This window comes from Phyllostomus discolor, chromosome 11 (genome assembly GCF_004126475.2).
Source record: "Phyllostomus discolor isolate MPI-MPIP mPhyDis1 chromosome 11, mPhyDis1.pri.v3, whole genome shotgun sequence".
Lineage (NCBI taxonomy): Eukaryota > Metazoa > Chordata > Mammalia > Chiroptera > Phyllostomidae > Phyllostomus > Phyllostomus discolor.
Window position 1 is genome coordinate 54646450 of NC_040913.2, and position 21821 is coordinate 54668270.

Consider the following 21821-nt stretch of genomic DNA (forward strand, 5'->3'; position numbering starts at 1 on the left):
TTCTTCTAGTCCACACTGTTGATTTGAGTCCTGGTTTCCTTCCTGTCACTGTTGGCTCCCTTTACATTTTCCTTTATTTCACTTAGGATAGCCTGCATTTTTTTCATCAAATTTGTGACCATATTCAACCAATTCTGTGAGCATTCTGACTACCAATGTTTTGAACTGTGTATCTGATAGGTTGGCTATCTCCATCGCTTAGGTGTATTTTTTCTGGAACTTTGATCTGTCCTATCATTTGTTCCATTTTATTTTTTTTGTCTCCATGCACCTGTTATGTAGTAAAGGGTAGAACCTTAGGTGTTCATCATGGTGAGGCAACCCATGTTGCTACGTCATGGCACTGTATGTGGGGGAGGGGTTCGAGAGGGAACAATGCCACTTACTCTGCTCTCTGCTGGTTTTCAGTCACTTCCCCACCACACACAATCAAATTGGGCCCTTCTGGTGCTGATTCCTGGGTGAATAGGCTTGTGTACATTCTAGGACCCTGTTGGTCTCTCCAATGAGCTCTCCTGTGAACCAGGGAGTTTTTCCTTTTGCCTCCACCCCCACAGATTTTTTTCAGTCAGACGTTTGAGGCTTTATTTCCCTGAGCTGGAACTCTGGGTTGTGTGGTCTGTGTGACTCCCCAGTTGTTCCTCCCAGTTTATCTGCACATGAATGTGGGACTGCCCATTCCACAATCCACTGCCCTGCAGAGTCCTCCAGCAGCTGCCTTGCCATGTGTCCTCTCCACCCGGCTGCCCATCTCCGCCCCTCCTACCGGTCTAGAAGAATGTTTATACTTTAACTCCTTGGTTGTCAGACTTCCATAGAGTTAGATTTTCTGTCAGTTCTGGTTGTTTTTTGTTTTTAAATTTGTTGTTGTCCTTCTTTTGGTTGTGAAAAGAGGCACAGTGTGTCTACCTACTCCTCTATGTTGGCCGAAAGTCTGATTCATTTGTTTTTATTGCTATGTAGAATTCCATTGTATGGACAGACCACATTTTTAAAATTCACTCACCTTTTGATGGACATTTAGATAATTTCCAATTTTTGACTGTTGCAAATAAAGTTATTAGCCTTTGTGCCTATGTTTGTATATGGTATGTTTTTATTGTTGAGCTGAGTAAATACTTGAGAGTGAATGGTCTAAATCACATGGGGAGTAAATGTTTAACTTTTTAAGAAACTACCAAACAGTTTCAATGTGGATGTACCAATTTATATTCCTATCCCAGGATGTGACAGATCCATTTGTTCCACATCCTCACCATCACTTGATATTATTTGTCTCTTAATGATTAGACACTTAAATTAGTGTTTGGTGGTATTTTGTATATCTTTGGCAATAATCATGTTAAACATCTTTTCTTATAGCTTACTGGCCATTTGTATATCTTTGAAATGACTGTTCATATTTTGCTTTGTGAATATTTTATCTCAGTCTGTGGCTTGCCCTTTGATTTTCTTAACTGAGACTTTTAAATTTTGAGGAAGTACAACTTGTCAATATTTTCATGATTTATGTTTTTTGTGTACTATCTAAGAATATGTTGTCCTACCTCATGGTAACAGATTTTTCTCCTATATTTTCTTCTACTATGTCTTATACTTTTAGGTTTTACATCCAGGTGTTTGATTTAACTTGAGTTAATTTTTGTGCATGGTGTGAGGTAGGGTTGGGGCTTATTTTCTTTTTTTCTGAAATGGATGTATCATTTTTCCACCCTACACTGAAAAGACATTTATTTTCCTGCTGCATTGACTTAGCAATCACCACCTTCTTAAGTTTACATTTAGAGTTTTATTGCTATGTGAAGTTCATATTATTTTGTTTTGTTACTTTGAAGTAAAGAAGATGAGTAATTGTGCATTGTTCTTGCTAGGTCATAGGAAACTGGTGATAAATTTCTACTGATAATAAGAATTAAATATTTAACTGACTTAATGTTCTCCAATTCAATCTGATAATCATTTTATTTTTAGGTGTTACACATAATATTGCATTACTTCGCGAGGTGATAATCAACTCACGCTTTGTAAAAGGAGACATCAACACTAAATTTCTTTCTGATGTATATCCTGATGGCTTTAAAGGTTTGTATCCATTGAAGTATTTTAGTGTATTAAAGTTGTTACTTTTATACTTATTATAATGTATATTTTTCTCTATTTGAAATTAATGCCTTTGGCCTATATTATACTTGATTTATTAACATACTTAGAGTATCCTAGACTATTGGCAATTATGATTTTGAGTACTCATGAGTAATTCATGAGTGTGTAATAATATCTAATTTTGTTTAGTGAGGAATTAAACTATGTGGAATGTTGTGTTAGTCCAGTTTTGAAGCAAAACACATAGGCATAGCATTAGCCTATCTGATTTTCTGATTTCTGAAAGTCAATTCATTTATATTCCCTGCTGGTATGGGTATATGAAGGAACTCTTCTTTAATAATTAAAACTGTGTATTTATGAAAATTAGCACTGAAAATTTCAGAATACCAGATACTATTCCTATGAATGAAATGAAGATGTCTAAGAAGGTGGTTTGTATTCTAAAAAATTGGATTTGAGCAAAATAATAAGTGGAATATGAAATTTAGTACTGCAAAATTATCAGTGAGTATTTCCAGGTGGTAGAAAAATTGCTCATCAAGTGAGAGACACAGAAAACCCATTAGTGAGCATTGAAATCATGGCTAATGTGATATTAAGAAAGCAATAGGACTTACAAGAGACTTAACAGAAATGTTACTTGTGAAAGCCAAAAGCACTTACAGATGTTTCTAATGAACTTGTGGATATAAGAAGATTAGTTATTCTCTCACAAATATCAGGTGTTCTTTGTATCCATTTAAAGTCTTTTAGTAGATAAAATGTCTTAGTCATTTTAGAAACTGTGGATAGATTCAGGTCAACTTCAAGTAGCTGAACTATTGAATATATTTACAAAGGAATTTCTTACCTCAGAGTTTACAATACAGAATTTTCATAACACTAAATACAGATTACTGTTTTAATTGTTCTTTCAAAACTGTAGTGTTACAGTTACAGGATTTTATCATTAGTACCAAGTGAAATAAGGATTGCATTTTATTTGGAAACTTAAGTGAAACTAATGAATCATCAGGCCCTTTTTCCTGAACTTTTAAATTTTTGTAAATATAAAATACAATGTTAATATGATTGCAGTTTTATCCTTGTGTGATTATTTTGTTAATATAAATTGTTTTTATGATGCCAGGAACCTCTTATGTTGCTGCTTTTTATTTTATCCCTAGCAACTACATAAATTCTAAGTTCAATCAGGACTTCCACATTCTTTCCTCTCTGCCTGACTGATGCCTCTGTGAAGGTGATATAATATGGAACAATAGTGAGAAGGAGGCAACAGGTCAAAACTTCAGGGAACCTTTAGAACAAACATACTGTATATGAACATGGCTTCCTACACACACACACACACACACACACACACACACACGTCTATATATATGTATATATGACGTATTCCATTGCCACAGAGAAGAAAATGGGATATTATAAATGTCTTTTCTTTTTATTTTGCTTTTTATTCTTTTTTAAATATATTTTATTGATTATGCTATTACAGTTGTCCATTTCCCCCCTTAACTCCCCTCCACCCTGTACACCCTCTCCCACCCACATTCCCCCCTTTAGTTCACGTCCATGTGTCATACTTATAAGTTCTTTAGCTTCTACATTTCTCATACTATTCTTACCCTCCCCCTGTCTATTTTCTACTTACAATCTATGCTACTTATTCTCTGTACCTTTTCTTCCTCTCTCCTCCTCCCACTCCCCCATTGCTAACCCTCCCATGTGATCTCCATTTCTGTGGTCCTGTTTCTGTTCTAGTTGTTTGCTTAGTCTCTTTTGGTTTTGCTTTAGGTGTGCTTGTTAATAATTGTGAGTTTGCTGTCCCTTTACTATACATGTTTTTTTTTATCTTCTTAGATAAGTCCATTTAATATTTCATAAAATAAGGGCTTGATGGTGATGAATTCTTTTAACTTGATCTTATCTGAGAAGTACTTTATCTGTCCTTCCATTCTAAATAAAAGCTTTGCTGGATAGAGCAATCTGGGATATAGGTCCTTGTCTTTCATGACTTGGAATACTTCTTTCCAGCCCCTTCTTGCCTGTAAGGTCTCTTTTGAGAAATCAGCTGACAGTCTGATGGGAACTCTTTTGTAGGTTACTGACCCCTTATATCTTGCTGCTTCAAGGATTCTCTCCTTCATTTTTACCTGGGCCAATGTAATTATGATGTGCCTTGGTGTGTTTCTTCTTGGGTCCAACTTCTTTGGGACTCTCTGAGCTTTCTGGACTTCCTGGAAGCCTGTTTCCTTTGCCAGAATGGGTAAGTTCTCCTTTATTATTTGTTCAAATATATTTTCAATCTGTTGCTCTTCCTCTTCTCCTTCCGGTACCCCTATAATTCGGATGTTGGAACGTTTAAAGATGTCCTGGAGGTTCCTAAGCTTCTCCTCATATTTTTTGAATTCTTATTTCTCCATTCTTTCCTGTTTGGTTGTTTCTTTCTTCCTTCTGGTCCACTCCATTGATTTGAGTCCCAGTTTCCTTCCCATCACTGTTGGTTCCCTGTGCATTTTCCTTCATTTCTTTAATTGTAACCTGTATTTGTTCATCTAATTTGCGACCAAAATCAACCAATTCTGTGAGCTTCCTGATCACCAGTGTTTTGAACTGTGCATCTGATAGATTAGCTATCTCTTAGTTGCTCAAAAGGATGAGTTCTGGGGCACTGATTTGTTCTTCTGTTTGAGCCATCTCTCTCTCTCTTCTTTTTTTTTTTTGTTCTGGTCACTCCTGTTAAGGTGAGGGGCAGAGCCTTAGTTGTTCACCAGGGCTGGGCACCCCAGTTGCTAGATTGTGACATTATATGTGAGGGCGGGGTTGAGAGGGAATAATGGCGGTAGCTCCGTTTTCCATGGGACCTCAGTCCCTTCTCTGGGATCCTGGGTTGTGCGCTCTGCCCTGCTCCACAATCGCCGCCTCACTGGGTCTGCCAGCTGCCACTTGTGTACTTAAGGTCTACCTGCTGTGATCTTGCACACCCTGGATGCCTTATGCTCTCCCGGTTGCCTTATGCGCCCAACTCTGTCTGTTCTCTGGGCTGTGACCCACACTTGGCTGCTCCTTTGTGCCCCTCCTACCAGTCTGGATGAATGGGTCTATTTCAACTTCTTGTCTGTCTGACTTCCATTCAGATAAATTTTCTGTCAGCTCTGAGTGTTATTCTGCCTCTAAATTGTTGTTCCAATCTTGGTTGTGCGTGGATGTACAGTGTGTCCACCTATGCCTCCATCTTGGCCATTAGTCGGGATTGTAAATTTCTAAATGGAGTTGATTGCTATGTGCTACACATTCAGCAGTAATGTCTGCAATTTCTAAGGGAACTCAGAAATTTACCTAGTACCTACTACTGCAATTCTCTGTGATAAACTTAATACATTACATTTTTTTGGTAGAAAATTATCAGCACTGATGCTATAATACTGGTTGTTACGTTTATGCAAGATAGTAACACAATTTTTAAATTTTTACAAGTTACTAGAATGGCCTTTAGCACCTTTTAACCTCAGCTTTCATTTCATATGCAAGGAAACCAAAGCACAGAGAGATTAATGCTAAAAACCAGTAATATGAATTTAGAGCTTTCAACTTTTCCTTTAGTACTCATTCAATTGTGCTAGGATTCAAAGTTATAAATCACAAAAGTTTTTAGAGTGCACTATATGTTGTCATATTGCCTATAAGGACTTTAGAGTACACACGTATATTTACCATGCTACATGTCTACCCCTTATTTCCTCATATAACTTTTCATGTCAATTCTTTCTTCTCTGAATGGCTACTATCTCTTGTTCTTTATCTTGAGATTACTCTATTTCTTTTTCCTCAGAACAGATCTTAGATATATTAAACTGTGTCATTTTGATTGTTTGATATATGTGCCTGAAAGAGCAGCAGGAAGTGGCAACTGAAGTTAATCCAGGACCTTCTCCATATGTTTCTGGCTGAGTCATTTTGCCCCTTTGGGATTACTCATAAACTTCCCATCTGTCCAGCTATCCTAGGCACTACACATAGGCAAGTGCATACTTTTATAACTGCATAAAAATTTTCTGTTATATATGTTTAATATCCCAAGTTTATTTTGTAGACTAGGGCAGTGTTACTAAATGTTCTTAGATTGAACTTTGAAATCTAAAGTTGTATCTAAATTTTAAAAGTAGGATACGCAAGAATCTGTTCTTCGTGTCAATTTATTAGATTCTCATGTTGTAAAACTATTTGCCTTTGATAAAAAAAAGTGGAAAATGAGGACGAAGGAATTTTGATTTTGAAATAAAGGGAAAATGAGAAAAAAGATATTTTAAGAAATATAATTTCAGTTGACCTGTAATGAACATTTTGGACTTATTTCTCTTTTGCGTTACTACCTTTTAGTTACCCGCTTCATCAAAAAAAATTATCATAATTGTCCTTCTCTTTTGAAAAGTTGCAGAATTTTTGTAGACATTTGATTCAATGTAATAAAAAATATCATTGTTTTTCACTGAATTTAGTCAGATAGTTTTTTTTAACCTTTGAGAATGGTATATAGGGACTGAAGTGTGGCTTTCAAAGTCCAATAATTAAAATTATTCAAAAATAATAAATGTGTGTTCTAGAAGAAAATCAAAGGTAAGTAATATATTTCCCTGCTTTTAAGAAGTTTATTACAAGAGAAAGAAACATGTGAAGAGTTGACTTAACTACAGGACAGAATAAAATAAGTGCTAAGTAAAATTATAAGCTAAATGTCTTGAGAGTAAAGAAAAAAGAAAGCAATTTTGATTTAGGAAATCAAGGCTGGCTTCAAAGGACAAGGAAGCATTTAGATTGCTGAAACAACTTTCCGAGGACTCTGTCCTGTAAGCTCTAGGGCCTTTATATGCCTTGGAACAGCCACTGTGCACATCTTCTCCTAATCCATTCTCTTTGGTATAATGTTGGTAGTTTAAAATTAGCCTTGATGACAGTGTTTACAATAAGGAAATGGGCAGATGCTGTACACTGGAACATTACTGGGTTTTTCCTTCCCTTTACTTTCATTAAACACTGAACCTTTCAGTTTCATAAAGCACCTCCCCATAGAAAAATGTGTTGCATATCTGGAAAGTATCTGTATTCTAATTATGAATACTTTTAGTCATTTCTATTTTAAGTGATTTTTAACAACATAATGTTCAAACTGTTTCATTTCTTTCAAATAAATTCAAATAACTATCTGATCATTTTTTCTTTTGTGAATTTTACAAGTAGCATCTTCTGGCTGATCATTTAGCATTCAAATTGCCCATGATCTGTGTAAATAAATAATGTTAGAAATTGTGGTAAGATTACAGCTCTTAAGGGGACATGTCAGCCTGCAGACCCTGAAGTATCAAATCCTGCCTTGGCTCACATACTGCTTGAGGAATTATGCAAATAGAGCAGATTTCTCTGCTTCACAAGACTCAGCCAAAACAGGTAGCCTTCCTAACCCTTGTTAGACTTGACCAATGTCCCCCGGTCCACTATATTATGGTAGGAATTAAAGAGGTGGGGGGAGAGAGAGAGATTCATTGGTTGGTAGATTGGGATTCAAACCCTGACTATATGCAAGAATATCTCACCTTTATTTTCTTTTAATCATTCATATTTCAAAACATGGTCTAGCTAATGTTCTTGGCCAACAATACTCCTTTTCTACTTTTCCTTATCCTCTCCTTAGAAGTAAAATTAGGGATGAGGACTGATAAGGAGAAGCAGATGTGAGGGGCCCTAAGTTTTTCATAGAGATCTGAGTATGTTTTTTTAAATTTGTAATTGTTTCATTCTGTGCATGCTTGAATTTCTTTTTCTTCTGAAATTAGACAATAAACTGCCAGTGAGCAGAGTTTTGTTTTTGTTTTTTGTTTTTGTTTAATTTGGACAATCTTGCTCCCTCTCATTCCCCCCACAGACTCCAATGTCTCATACAATACTAACTAACTCCATAATAGATGCTTGGCAACATATTTGTTTGAATGACTCATAATTCTAAAAGATAGAAGCATAGATGTTAATATTATATGTGTATCTGATCGAGCAAATGGATGATTGATTGATTGATTTCCCTCAGGACACAAGCTAACAGAGAATGAAAGAAATGAGTTATTGGCTATAGCATCCTCATTGTTTGTGGCATCCCAATTAAGAGCACAATGTTTTCAAGAACATGAAAATTCAAGGTATGTGAGATTATTTAAAACAGAGTACGTAAACAGAAAAATGTTGATTATCTAATCTGTTTAGGAAATTGTTAATAAATGATTTGACTGACCTCAGTTGTGGAAGTTCTTATGAGTGTTTGCAGAGGTATAATAAAAGTCACACTGCTTAAAAATCATTTTGCTTCTGTTTCGTACAAATGAATTTTTTAATTCAAAAAGAAGAAAGGATGTTTGCCCTTTTAATTTGGACATTATCAGAGGTAAGAAGATACTCTGTAACCTTACAAAAAATCTGTTCAAGTAATTTATATTTATTAGTTTTGTTTTATTAATTTGTTAATCTTAAAAAATTTTGAGAATTGTTATAGTACTAAAATTTAGGAATGAATCTTAACAGTTTAAAATGTACATATGAAACTCATTTATAAGATGTAAAAAGGCATTAATACCAGGTTGAGTTAGTTATTTGTGAGCCCTAAGTATACCTTTTAGCTCCTTAGTGATCTAAGTTAAAGGGAAAACATGCTTTACCCAAGGGTAAATAAAACAAAATCATAGTGCATTAATGCTTCTGACAGAATTTTTTATTATGAATATCTGTGTACTTGGTAGAGTAATCCTACTTTAGCAAGTATAATCCATTACTTGTTAAAGTGATACTGTTGATAAGATTGGGTTATTTCAGTTTCTTTTCCTTTTTGTTTTGTTTTGTTTTTTGTTTTTCCACAAGAGGAATAACAAAGATATAAAGAAAAAAAGATGGTAGATGACATAGCAGCTCTGAAGAGCACAGTTGAGAAACTCAGATTACCTCTGAAGAAATGGGCAGAAGATAAACTAAATTGGGTTTAGGCTAATGTAGTTTTACTCATTAAATATTGGAATAACTGGTACTCTTCATTTGTTCTCATTCTGAAGAAAAAGTAGAGAAAGCTTATTGAACAATTTTTTAAAAGTTATGACTAAGTAGATATCAAGGGAGAAATTAGAGAATATAAAACATCAGTAAATTACTACATGACTGGAAGAAAGAGGAAAATGGTCAATAAATACATGAATCTAAATACATGAAATACCTGTTAAAATCTCATTGCTATACTACTACATACCACTAGAATAATATATATCAATTAGTGAGTATATAAATAAATGTGGTATATCCACTCAATAGAATACTGTTTATCAATAAAAAATGAAGTACTGATGCATATGTCAACATACATAAATTTAAAAAGAATATCATGCTAAGAAAAAGAAACCAGCTAAAGAAGACTGTATATAATTTTATTTATTTGAAATATCTAGGAAAAGCAAATGTGTAAAGATAGAAACATTAATGGTTGCCTCTGTTTGGATATTGATGTCCCGGAATTATGTTTTTATACAGTCTGTGACCCAAACCATAACCTAATAGTTATTTTAAATGCATGAATGTCTTAAATTATGTAGAAAAACAAAACAGAATATCAAACCAAAGTCACAATAATGCTAGCTTTTAGTCTAATAACTTTTTAAATGTATAGATCCCTTAAATCACGAAGAGTTAGATATTGCTGTTACTGGCTGTTATAACTCTGCATGTATTTATCTTCATTGAGATATTTATTTTATCACAGGACCTCTTGGTACTGTCTAGTGTCCTTTCATTTCAACTTGCAGAACTCCCTTTAGTAGTTCTTGCAGGGCAGGTCTATTGGTCACCAACTCCCTGAAGTTTTGGTTATATGAGAATTTCTTAATCTCTCCCTTGCTTTTGAAGGTCAGTTTTACTAAATTTAGGATCTTAGTTGACAGTTTTTTTCTTTTAGCATTTAGAATATATCAGCCCACTGCCTCTGCCTCCAAAGTTCCTTTTTTAAAAATTTAAATTATATTCTAATGGGTATGCTATTACAGTTGTCCCAACCCCCCCCCCCAAAAGAAACTGTAAAGTTTCTTTTGAGAAATCAGCTGACAGTCTTATGGGACCTCTCTTATAAATAACTGCTTTACCAACTGCTTGTTGCTTTTGAAATTCTCTGTCTTTAACCTTTGGTATTTTAATTATAGTGTATCTTGGTTTGGGCCTCTTTCAGTTTATCTTGTTTGGAACTCTGTGCTTGCTAGACTTGTGTATATATATATATATATATATATATATATATATATATGAATTTCCTTCACCAAGTTAGGAAAGTTTTCTGTCATTATTTTTTAATAGGTTTTCAATTTCTTTTTCTCTCTCTTCTCCTTTCAGCACTCCCATGATACAAATGTTGGTATGCTTGAAGATGTCCCAGAGGCTCCCTATACTGTCCTTGAGTTTTTGGATTTTTTTTCTTGCTGTTCTGATTGGGTGTTTTTTGCTTCCTTATATTCCAAACTGCTGATTTAATTCTCAACTTCATCACTCTACTATTGATTCTTTGTAAACCGTTCTTCATTTCAATTAGTGTATCCTTCATTTCTGATTGGCTTCTTTTTATGGTTTCCATGTACTTTTTTATGTTGCTGAAGTTCTCTCTAAGTTCACTTCTTTTCTCCTAAGTTCATTGAGCATCCTTATAACTAGTGATTTCTATTCTGCATCGAGTAGATTGCTTGTCCCATTGTTTAGGTTTTTTTTTTTTCCTGGAGTTTTGTTCTGTTCTCTCATTTGGGTTGTGTTTCTTTGTCTCCTCATTTTGGCAGACTCCCTGTGTTTGTTTCTATATATTAAGTAGAGCTGCTACAACTTTCTGGCTTGTAGTAGGTGTCCCGTAAGGTCCAGTGGCACAGCCTCCCTTCCCTATTACCCAAGCTGGGTACTTGAGGTGTGCTCACCATGTGGGCTGTGTACAGCTTCCTTTTGTAGTTGAGCCTTGGCTTCTGTCAGCATGTTAATGGGAGAGAATTACCCACCAATCAGCTGCAAGGACTGGCTGTGACCACTGATTGCCAATCTTTTACCACTGTGGAGGATCAGCTGGTCAGTGGCCCACTCCACAGAGCAGTATTTACTTCAATAGGGCTCTGGTGCTATGGAGTCTGCTCCTTGAGTGGAGGTGGTTAGGTGGTGGTACTCTGATTAGTTCTGGTTGTCCATTGGGTGCCTATGTTCTGGGGCTTTCCAGTAGATGCAGACCAAGGTTAGCCACCACCTCTGTTCTTTCCAGGGCCACCCAGTATAAGCTACAATGTGATCTTCAGATGGCTGCTACTTATGCTGCACTTGGAGGTGCCTGAGGAAGGCCAAGCTGTGAACCAGGGCCCACTACTCCTAGTGCCAGGCCTGGTGCCATATAGTGACAGTTAAGGGGCATGCTGAGGCTAGATATTGCTTGTTTGAGAGATTTTATGAAAATCTGAAGCATGAACTGTGACAAACCTTTTGTATGAAAAAGCCATTGGAAACAGCTTTGATGCATCTGAATGTTGGTTAGGGCTCTGCCTCAGGGCATCACCAGGTTGGGGCAGACAGTGTGAGCCAGATTGATGGAGTTTCAGATATGGTACCCACCTTCTGTCTCTGTGGAGGGAGTTCTCAGAAAAGGAACAGTGGCCTCTGCCAACACTTCTTTCTGGGAGAATGCTACACCTCCCCTCCCCCAGGTCTTACCTTGATGCCAGACATTTAAGTTCCTCCCCATATGCCTCTGGTGCCTTTGAAGCTGCTGCCCTCATGCTGGATCTGGAGAGGGAGTGAGTCTGAGTAAGCCCTGCATGGGCCCTTTAAGAAGAACTGCCTGGTACTTCAGAAGTTTCTGTCTTCCACTGTCTTAATTCCCAGTGGGTTTTAGAGTCAGAAGTTATGGGGACTTTTTTTTGTGGCACTGGAACCCTGGGCTGGGGGGCCTGGTGTGGGGCTGGGATCCCTTCTGAGATATTCATTCCAAATTTTATCTGCCACAGGTGGGTGTGGGACCATCCCATTTTATGTTCCACCACTCCTACCAGCCTTCATGTAGTTTCTTCTTTAATTTGTAGTTTTAGGACTTCCATTCAGTTTGATTTCTGATGGTTCTGAATAAGTTTGTTCTGTAGTTTCATTGTAATTTTGGTGTAGTTGTGTCAGGAGGTGAGTTGTGTTTGCCTATACCACCATCTTGACCACAAGTTCTCCAAAGCCCCTGGTGAGAAATCTGCTGGTAATGTTACTGAGACTTTCTTGTATGTGATGATTCACTTCTCTCTTGCTACTTGAAAGATTTTTTCTTTTTCTTTTGAAAGTTTGATCATGATGTGTTTTGGTGTGAGTCTCTGAGTGCACCATACTTGCAGATCATTGAGCTATTCATGTCTTCCATCAAATTGGAGACATCTCCAGATTTTCTCTTTGACTTTTTTTCTCACTTCTTTTGGGACTCTCACAATAAATGTGTTGATCAACTTGATGCTCTCACACAAGGATCTATTCGTTCTTCTTCAGACTTTTTTATTTCTGTTCTTCACACTTGATAATTTCTTTTGTCCTATTTTTAAGTTGGCTTATTGTCTCTTTTGCCTGCTTAATTATGCCTTTGAATCCCATTAGTTAGTTTTTTATTCCAATTGTACTTTTCAGCTCCAGAATTTTTTAAAATTTCTTTTTAGGTTTTCTATCTCTTTACTGATATTTTCATTTTGTTTACACATTGTTTTCTTGACTTTTTCCATATTTTTTTTAGTTCTTTGACTATCTTTAAGACAGTTGTTTTAAAGTCTTTGTCTTGTATGTTTGGTCTTTTTTTGGGTAGTATTTCTGTTGATTTTGTGTAGGCCATACTTTCCTATTTCTTTGTATGACTTACACATTTTTTGAACACTGGACATTTGAATCTAGTAATGAAGTCACTTTAGACATCACTTTCTTCTTCCTCCCCAAGATTTACTTTTTTTTTTGGTTATTTTTAAAATTTGTTTATTTGACTGTTATAAGCTGTCTCTATACCAAGGATGAGCCTGTGGCACAAATATAAGGTCTTCTCAGGTTTTTTTGAGCCTTTCCTTAGGCATGTTGTCACTTTCTAATTTACCTAGTATGTACGGTTGTTTTTGAAGTCTTCATGTTTAATGTCTGACTCCAGTAAGGAGAAAAAACAAAAAATGAAGGAGGGCAGAAAAGGGGTCACTGACCTTCTAAACCCCCTGTAAGTCACTTCAGTGGGCAAAGGCAGCAGGGTGGGTTGTACAATAAAAAAGACTACTCACTTTTATCTTCACCCTCTGTGATTAGAAGCAGCTATCAACAATCAGAGCCCAGATCCCAAATATTTGGAGGACATGGACTTTTTTGCTCACTCTGGCTTCCACACGCTGTGTGTAAGCTACTTCAGGAATAAGGAGGTAGGGGAATGGAGGGCTGCTACCATGCAGCCCTCCATGTGTCTGGAGGTAGGGGAATGGAGGGCTGCTACCATGATACCAGCTAAAATTGACTGCAATTTACCATATCTTCCTCTGAAAGTTGCAAACCTTCAACTGGATTCCACAGTTCCAAAATACTTAACATCAGACAGACTCTGCTAATGCAATTGTTGTCAAGTTGGGATGACAGACCTTTGGTGCTTCCTGCTGCACCATTATCCCAGGATCCTTCCCCTCTGATACCACTATTGAACTCATTACACTTTAAAGTTTCCAAAAATTACACTAATAAAATATGTAAGCCAAAAGTTCAGTTATATATATAATTGTGCACATATTATCTCTGTAACAAACAATTATTTATTTTTGGTTATTTTCTATTCAACTGATTTATTCAGTGAGCTAGTTTATTGTTAAAATGGTATCACACATAACAACAGAGACCTATAACATTTACGCAAATATGTTGGTCTTAGTTTTGCTTGTTCACAGAAGCGGTCCCTGACACCAAAGCTAATGTAAGGAGGTTAAATCTTCACATTTTGGCTTCAGAGTCATGTTTTCATTATTGGCTTGGGAATGGAGTGTAATTGTCAGCCTCCAGGTGTGGCTACATATTGCTATGTCATGGGTGTACTCATGTAATGTTTATGCTTCCAAATCCAGTACCCTGCAGCCCTTCCTTTGTGTTGCTTGTTTTGGCTGCTGATATTATTTTTGCAATTCCTCTATGGATTTTACTCTTTCATCATTTATGACTTGGAAAAAGACATTAATAGTATGTATCCATAGTATTTGGAAAATAAAAAAATAACTGTGTTTTAGAAAAAATAGTTAATGTTAGAAACAATAGCAATGATTTTTAGAATGACTGTAAATTTGGTTTACATAGTTAAGGTTTTACATTAATACATGCTAACTTACCATAGAGTTATTTTTCTTTATAATTATTCTTTTCTTTTTTTTGAACATATCCTCCAGATTTTATTGTCACTAGTAAAACAAAAAATGAAGCTTAGAACTGGATCACTTCACCCTTTCCCTTCTTATCTCATCCTACTTCAAAATGTTTGCATCTCTTAATAGCCAGCATTCTCTTAGATTGGGCTCAATGCATTCAAGCCTCAGCACAGTCTTCTTTCTAGTTTTAGCCTTTTTTTTTTAATTGGCTTAGTCTGTGCACCATAGCCACTCTGCTTCCTGTCATAAAAACACCGCTTTCCCTGCACATGCAGAGAATCCTTGCCCTTTTTGTACTGTGTTACTTTGTGGGGTCGATGCTTGCCACACTTCTTACAGAAAGGCCAGCGAGTTTTAAGAACATTTACCATGTTTTCAAGAGTGCTAATGGCATGGAAAGTCTTTTCTTAAACACTTTTATTGATAGAAATGTATCATTAAAAGTTGCATTAAGCCCTGGCCAGTGGCATAGTTGTTTGGAGTGTTGTCTCATACACCGAAAGTTTGCAGGTTTGTTCCCCAGTTAGGGTACATACCTTGGTTGCTGGTTCGATTCCCAGTGGGGGTGCGTACAGGAGGCAACCGATTGATGTTTCTCTCTCACATCAATGTCCCCCCTGCACCATCTAAAATCAGTAAACATATCCTCAGGTGAGGATTTTTTTAAAAAGTAGTGTTAAGCAATTATTTCATGTTACTTGAAGCCAAAATTATGTTGTTGGCATTGTGATTTGGTATAATACTTTATCTCACTAACTAATAATGATTGGAGGAAAAATAAAACAATTTTGTCTCTTTCAGTAATCTTCTGTTTAGTTTTGCTCATACAGCCTGTTTTTCAAAGGTCCAAATGTTGCTGACAAGTCTGGATTCACTTTCTTGAGGCAGGCCCACCCCTTGCTTTACTGTAGTTCAAACTCACCTCTGCCATCCCAAGCTTCTCAGACATCAGTGAGAATGCCACTCTGCTCTCTGTAAATTTCTCAACTTCCTCCTTTCCCCATTGGCATTTCTGCATCTGTTGCTTCCTTTTGGTAGGTTTTGAAATTATGCAAATTTCTTCTCTTCCAGCCTTTCTTATGCTTTATCACTTAAACTTTCTAATTTTATAATTTAATTTTTCTGTTAAAGTGTCTGACTAATTTATCAAATCTAGAGAGAATGTTTGGTGACCAAGTCTATTTTCCCTAGCAGAGGGCTGATTTGCATTCCTTCATTACTTTATACCTTTTGAGTGATGCAGACACCAGCCTGCAGTATCCCAGCCATTATGGATGAAATGAGACATTCACACAGACTACCAAGTCTAGTGGAGGAAAAGGAACAGCATGGCTTTTCTCTGAAGGGGAGCAAAAGCCTCACCCCTTGCTGTGACTGGCTTTTTTTGGGTTTCTCTGCACATTACATGATGGTCCTCATTTACTATGCACAGGTTCGCTTTAGGTGGTTACCTTTTACAGAAAACAAAGGAGCCAATGCCACTAATCACATCACAGAAGAGGATATTTGCAAATGAAAAGGCAAAAGTGATTTAACTGGTTACATTCATCCTTGGAAGGTTTAGCATAGATTTTAGGAAGTTACTATGCAGTAAATGTCCTCAATTCAGGGTGAGGGAGTTTTTTTAGCAAGAGCAAGACTCAAAGTGGCCTAGGCACATTGCAGGCCTGATTCCCCACGGAAGAACCTATCCCTGGGCATGGGTCCTGTGCATCTCTGAGTGGGAGCTGGGTCCATGCCACGCAGAATGGTCTCCTACATTTGAGAATTTGGCAGAAGATGTGGCTCAGACTAAGCCCTTGACTTCCTTTTAGATGTCAGTCCTCTGGGCTAAGCCATGCTGAGGTGAATGTGGACACTGTTATGTTTTCACATATATATCTGTTTTAAGCAGTTTGACAGTAAATGCTGATTACTTGGTTTTATAAAAGTAATTTTCTGCAGATATGTAGTAAATTACTAAATTTCATTGGCCTCTTTTTGCATGCTTGCTTCCTTTTTCATTTGCATTTTTTCACCATTCCCCAGAGGATATGTTCAAAATTCTAAACATCTTAATCAGCAACATTTAAGTCTTTAATCCATTTGGAATTCATTTATGTGTAAGCTATGAAATGAGTTTAATCTTTGTGATTTGGTAGTTTATTTATAAAATATTTCAACCTACTCCCCCCCCCCCCCCCACCCAAGTAGTGTCTCTTTATAACTCCAAGGATGGCAAGACAGAAATATTTGTGTCTTAGCTTGGGCCATAAAACAAATTACCATAGACTGGGTGGCTTAAATAAGAAATATTTATTTTTCACAACTCGGGAGGCTGGAAGTTCAAGATCAGTGTGCTTGATCAGGTTTTGGTAAGGGCTCTGCTCTTAGTTGCAGAAACTTTACTTCTTATATCCTCATTTGGCAAAAAAGGGTAAGCTAGCTCTCTGGCCTCTTATAAGGGCACCACCGTTCATAAGTACTCCACCCTCATGACCTAATTACACTCTAAACTCCATTTTCCAAATACCAAAACATTGGTCATTACATTTCAGCATATGGGTAGGGGGGTCAAACATTCAGTTGGTAACAGTGAGGGTGTATTTACTCTCAAGTGTGCAAAAGCACACTTGATCTCTTCCCCCTCCATCTCTTCCCTTTTCCTTCTTCTTTTACTTCCTTGCCCTCTTCTCTTTCTTTCTAGTGCTTTCCTTTTCCTTTCTCTTCTCTTCCTTTCTTTCTCTCACTTGTGTGACCTGCATGCCCACACACAAACACACACCACACACATAAAAGGAGGTATACATGTTATATAAATACATTCTGTGGTTTAGTTTTCTCTTCTCTAGACTAAAATTTAGATTAAAAGTCTGGATTATAGGCATAACCATACCATTTATTAGTAATGTGACCTTTGGTATATTTTAAGTTTCCCTATAGTGGGAATAATATGTATTCTGTCCTATTTCATAGACATAATGAAATATACAGGTCCTGTTTCATATACATATGAAATATATGTCTATGATATTTCATATCATAGCTTGTATAACATACCTGTATAATAATGTTTAGTTTAATACCCATGTTCTTTCACCTAATTTTAATAAGTAAATTAAAACACAAATTTTATGTTGTGATGCAAAACCAAGTAAATGCTTTATAGATAAGCTAAAAAGAAAACTATCAAGAGCAAGGAATGGCATTTTTTTATTTGTTTATATCAGATAGCTATAAATATGATAAGAAAGTAGAAACTGGGTCAAGTTATCTTCAGTGAAGTAAATAATAACATGTCTTATAATTCAGCAAATGAAATGCCATCAGAGTTGTTTTTAATATTGCATAGTCAAGTTATTTTTTTCTTTGTGGTTTCTTATTTTGCTTTTTTTGAAAAAATTATGATTATATCAAATATTTACATATATTCTATTTTCACTATTTTATAGTTTTACTTTATTACATTGACATTTCATGTTTCAAATATATTTTGCAAGGTAATATGAGATTGAGAGCTAATTTTACTTTTTTATATAGTTAACCAGTAGAATCAATCCCATTTTTCTTGTCTATCTTTTCCTTATTAATTATTACATGCCATACTCATCATATAAAAAATTCTAAATATATTATCTATTTCTGGAGTTTTCTCTTAATTTCTACCATTTTGTCATTCTGTCCTTAAGCTAATAATTTATTTTCTGAAACTTTATTGACTATTATTCTGGCTGAGCTTTGAAAGCATTTTGATATTGGAATTGGCTTAAAGTTATGGTAAATGTGGATAGAATTGACATTAAATGTTGAAGATTTTAAAAAATATGATATGACTGTGTTTATTGGTGCCTCTTTTTATTTATGTCATTAAAGCTTTATAATTTTTCTTATTGTAAGTGTATATTTCTAATTTACTCTTAGGTAGTCTATATTTTTGTTTTATTATTCTAGGTTGTTTATGTATTGTATTGTTATGGATGTGGTTTTTTCTCATTTTCTAAATGATTGATTTGATAAAGGGAAGCTAATGATATTTGTATTTATTTTATTGTTGTGGTAAAAAACCACATAACATTTTAACCATTTTTAAGTGTCCAGTACATAAATGTTAATTGTATGCACAATGTTGTGCAATAGATCTCTCGAACTTTTTCATCTTGCAGAACTGAATCTCTATACCCAGAGTGTGACTTCCCATTTCCTCTTCTCACAGCCCTTTGCAACCACCACTGTAATTTCTGTTTCTATAAGTTTGACTACTTTAGTGTTTATATTTGTTATTACAGTTTCTCCTAAACTTTAAAAATCCATTATAATGACTTTGTATTGGATTTCAAAAGGGGCAGTCACATAATCTTCTAAATCACTTGGGATGCTTTTGGTTACAGGTAACAGCAACCCTGATTTGAACTGACATAGTTTTCATCTCACTTTAAAAGGGTGGTTCAGAGGACTGGAAGGACAAGGCTCAATGTGTTCACCTGCTGTTGTCACTTCTCTGAAGTTCCCTTCACTTTGCTTTTTTCTTTGTATGGGCTCCATCATAAATCTGAGATAGCAGGATAGTTGCAGAAGTTACAGGAGTTATATCTAGATAAGGTTCAGAAGATTGTGTCTGTCTCTGAAAGTGGAAATCTTTCCCAGATGTTACCCAGCAAGCTAATTCTTAGTTCTCGCTAACCAGAAGTAAATCTGCCCATTCCTAAACCAGTCTTTGAAAAGGGAATTGGATTATCATGATTTTGTTGGGCTAAGTTTCTGGTGTGAAATAGATATTAAGTAATCAATAAAGTTGACCACTACAACTATGAGCTATACTATTTATTTTTCTTGTCTTCTTCCAGTATAGGCTAGAATTTCCAGTATAGTTTTATGTTTAAGAGCACAGGTTATTGTGCCAGATAGCTGGATTTCTCCCTGGTTCTGCCAATGCCTAGCTCTTATTTTAGGATAAATTATTTAACCTTTCTTAGACAGTTTCTTCATCTGTAATATGGAGATAATAGTCGTTCCTAAAGAGTTTTTGTTAAGGTCAAATGAGATGTAAAATACTTAACATAATGTCCATAAAATTTTAGCTATCTCTCCCTAACTTTTTAAATCTAGTGGCAAAATTCTATTTCAAAGGTAGTGCAATGGTATACACTTGTTAGTTTCCTGACAAACTGGAATGTCTTGAGTGTTTCAACATCAATGATCATATTTGCTGTTGGTTTGGAATAGCTTTTCTTATGTTAAAGATGTATCCTTCCATTTCTTAATGAGAGATTCAGATATAGATATTAAATATAATTATATTTTTTAAAAATTTATGTATTTGTGTACGTACATACGTATGTATGTATGCATTTACAGAGAGAGGGGAAGGGAGGGAGAGAAACATCAACATGCAGAGAAATATTGATCATTTGCTTCTTGTATGCAGCCTGACTGGGGACTGACTGAGAGTTGAAATCAAACTGGCCAGCTTTTGCTTTGCAGGACAGTGCCCAGTCAACTGAGCCACACCAATCAGAGCTAATTACATGTCTTTTAAAATCACTGGTTGATCATTATAAGAATTGGGTTAGAAAATTTGGGAATGTTAGCAGGGAAAAAAGGACTTAAAAAGATCCTGCCTTCATTGAGCTGACCTTTACATGTAGGGTAGACAGAGAAAACACATTAGTAAAATATGTAGTATATCAAATGATAAATATTTTGATGAAAAACAGGGAAGTAATATAGAGCATTCTGGTAGTGGATGGTAAGGTAGTGGCAGTTTAAATTTAGATCACAGAGAAGTAGATGACAGGAAGCATTAGCAAGATGAGATGATTTACATTAAAGACCTGAAGAAGGTAGAAAGTGAGTCATGTGAATTTCTAGTGAAAGAACCTTCCAGTCAGAGGAGACAATAAAATGCAAAGCACCTGAGGTCAAGGTGTGCTTGGCTTGCTTGAGAAATAGTAAGGAGGCCAGTGCATCTTGAGAGGAGTAAGAAAGCTATAGAGCAGGGGTGTCAAACTCATTTTCACCACGGTTCACATCAGCCTCATGGTTGCCTTAACAGGGCCAAATGTAGTTTCAACTCCTTAACAGTTAAGGAGTAGTTACATTTATACAGTGCTAAAATTATTTCGGCCCTTTGAAGGCAACCACAAGGCTGATGTGGCCCCCAGTGAAAATGAGTTTGACACCCCTGCTATAGAATAGAGAAAAAGAGAATAGAGAAAAAGTTCTGTTAGGCAAGCTATTGTAAGGACATAGGCTTTTACTTGAATGAAATAGGATCCATTTCATGGTCTTCAACAAAAAAGAGCTTGATTTGACATTTGTATTGACAAGATTATGTGGCTTTGCTATTGTAAACGACTGTAAGAGGGTAAGAGTAGAAATCAGGAGACTAGTTAGGAGCGGAGGCCCTTGGACACTCCATATTAGCAAGTCAGGAAAATGAGGCAAATCACCAAAGGAAACAGAAGAAACCACAGAGAACATACGTAGAGAAGTAGGCAGGGGTGGATTTCAGAGAGCCAAGAGAAGAAAGGTTATCAGGAGAGGCAGGACTGTTCATCTGAAATATATCAGGTATGAATAATAATTGTAGACCATTGATTTTAACAATGTAATGGTTGTAGGATTCCTTGACGAGAACAGTTTTCAAGAATGTCAAGTGAATGAACCTAACAGTTGTATTGAAATGGCATAGGCTGTGTGGTGTCACCACTGGCTGTGTCTCTGGTCTCCCTGTTTTCCAATTAATCACATCCTTATGTAGTAATGAGCAATGGGATGTAACTGCTGAAAACTAGCATGTGATTGTCATAATAAGGAGTTAACAGGTGAATAATAAAAGCATATATAAAAATATTTTTAAAAAGAATATCAAGTGGAAAGTGTGGCAGTTAAATTTGGATATATGATATTAGTGGTCCCTGGCAGTGCAGAGTATGATTATGTTCCCAACATCTTTAAAACACTGTGGATAGATACTCAGAATTTTGTGTAGGTGTTTTATTACATTCCCCATATTTAGTCATTTGGGCTAGTAAAATAAGATTATCTTTCATTCTTTTGGCTCCTTCACCTGGCACTGAAATTTCACAGTGGTTGGCATGGTGGAACCAGCACTGAGTGAAATGTCAGAAGTCAGGATTTTGGTCCCAGTGTCACTACCAAGTATCAAGGTGATACAAGCCTTTGTGCAAATATTTATACTTTTCACTCATTTCCTCTTCTGAGAAATGGCACTGTTGGATTGGGTGATTCCCTAAATCTTTTCTAGCTCAGATCCTATTTGAATTGCATGAGGCAGAC

General features: G+C 36.0%; 1 protein-coding gene and 1 pseudogene across 4 annotated transcripts in view; one reads left to right on the forward strand and one right to left on the reverse strand.

Annotated features, from left to right (window-relative positions):
- Window positions 1-21821, forward strand: part of PCCA (propionyl-CoA carboxylase subunit alpha) — a 488979-nt gene that overhangs the window by 289152 nt on the left and 178006 nt on the right. For all 4 annotated transcript variants that reach the window (XM_028526281.1, XM_028526274.2, XM_036011417.1 and 1 more), the window contains 2 exons: window positions 1972-2082; window positions 8189-8297. In XM_028526281.1, the coding sequence (XP_028382082.1) occupies window positions 1972-2082; window positions 8189-8297 (220 nt within the window). The remainder of the gene's footprint in view (window positions 1-1971; window positions 2083-8188; window positions 8298-21821) is intronic.
- LOC114508363 lies at window positions 14360-14925 on the reverse strand (annotated as a pseudogene).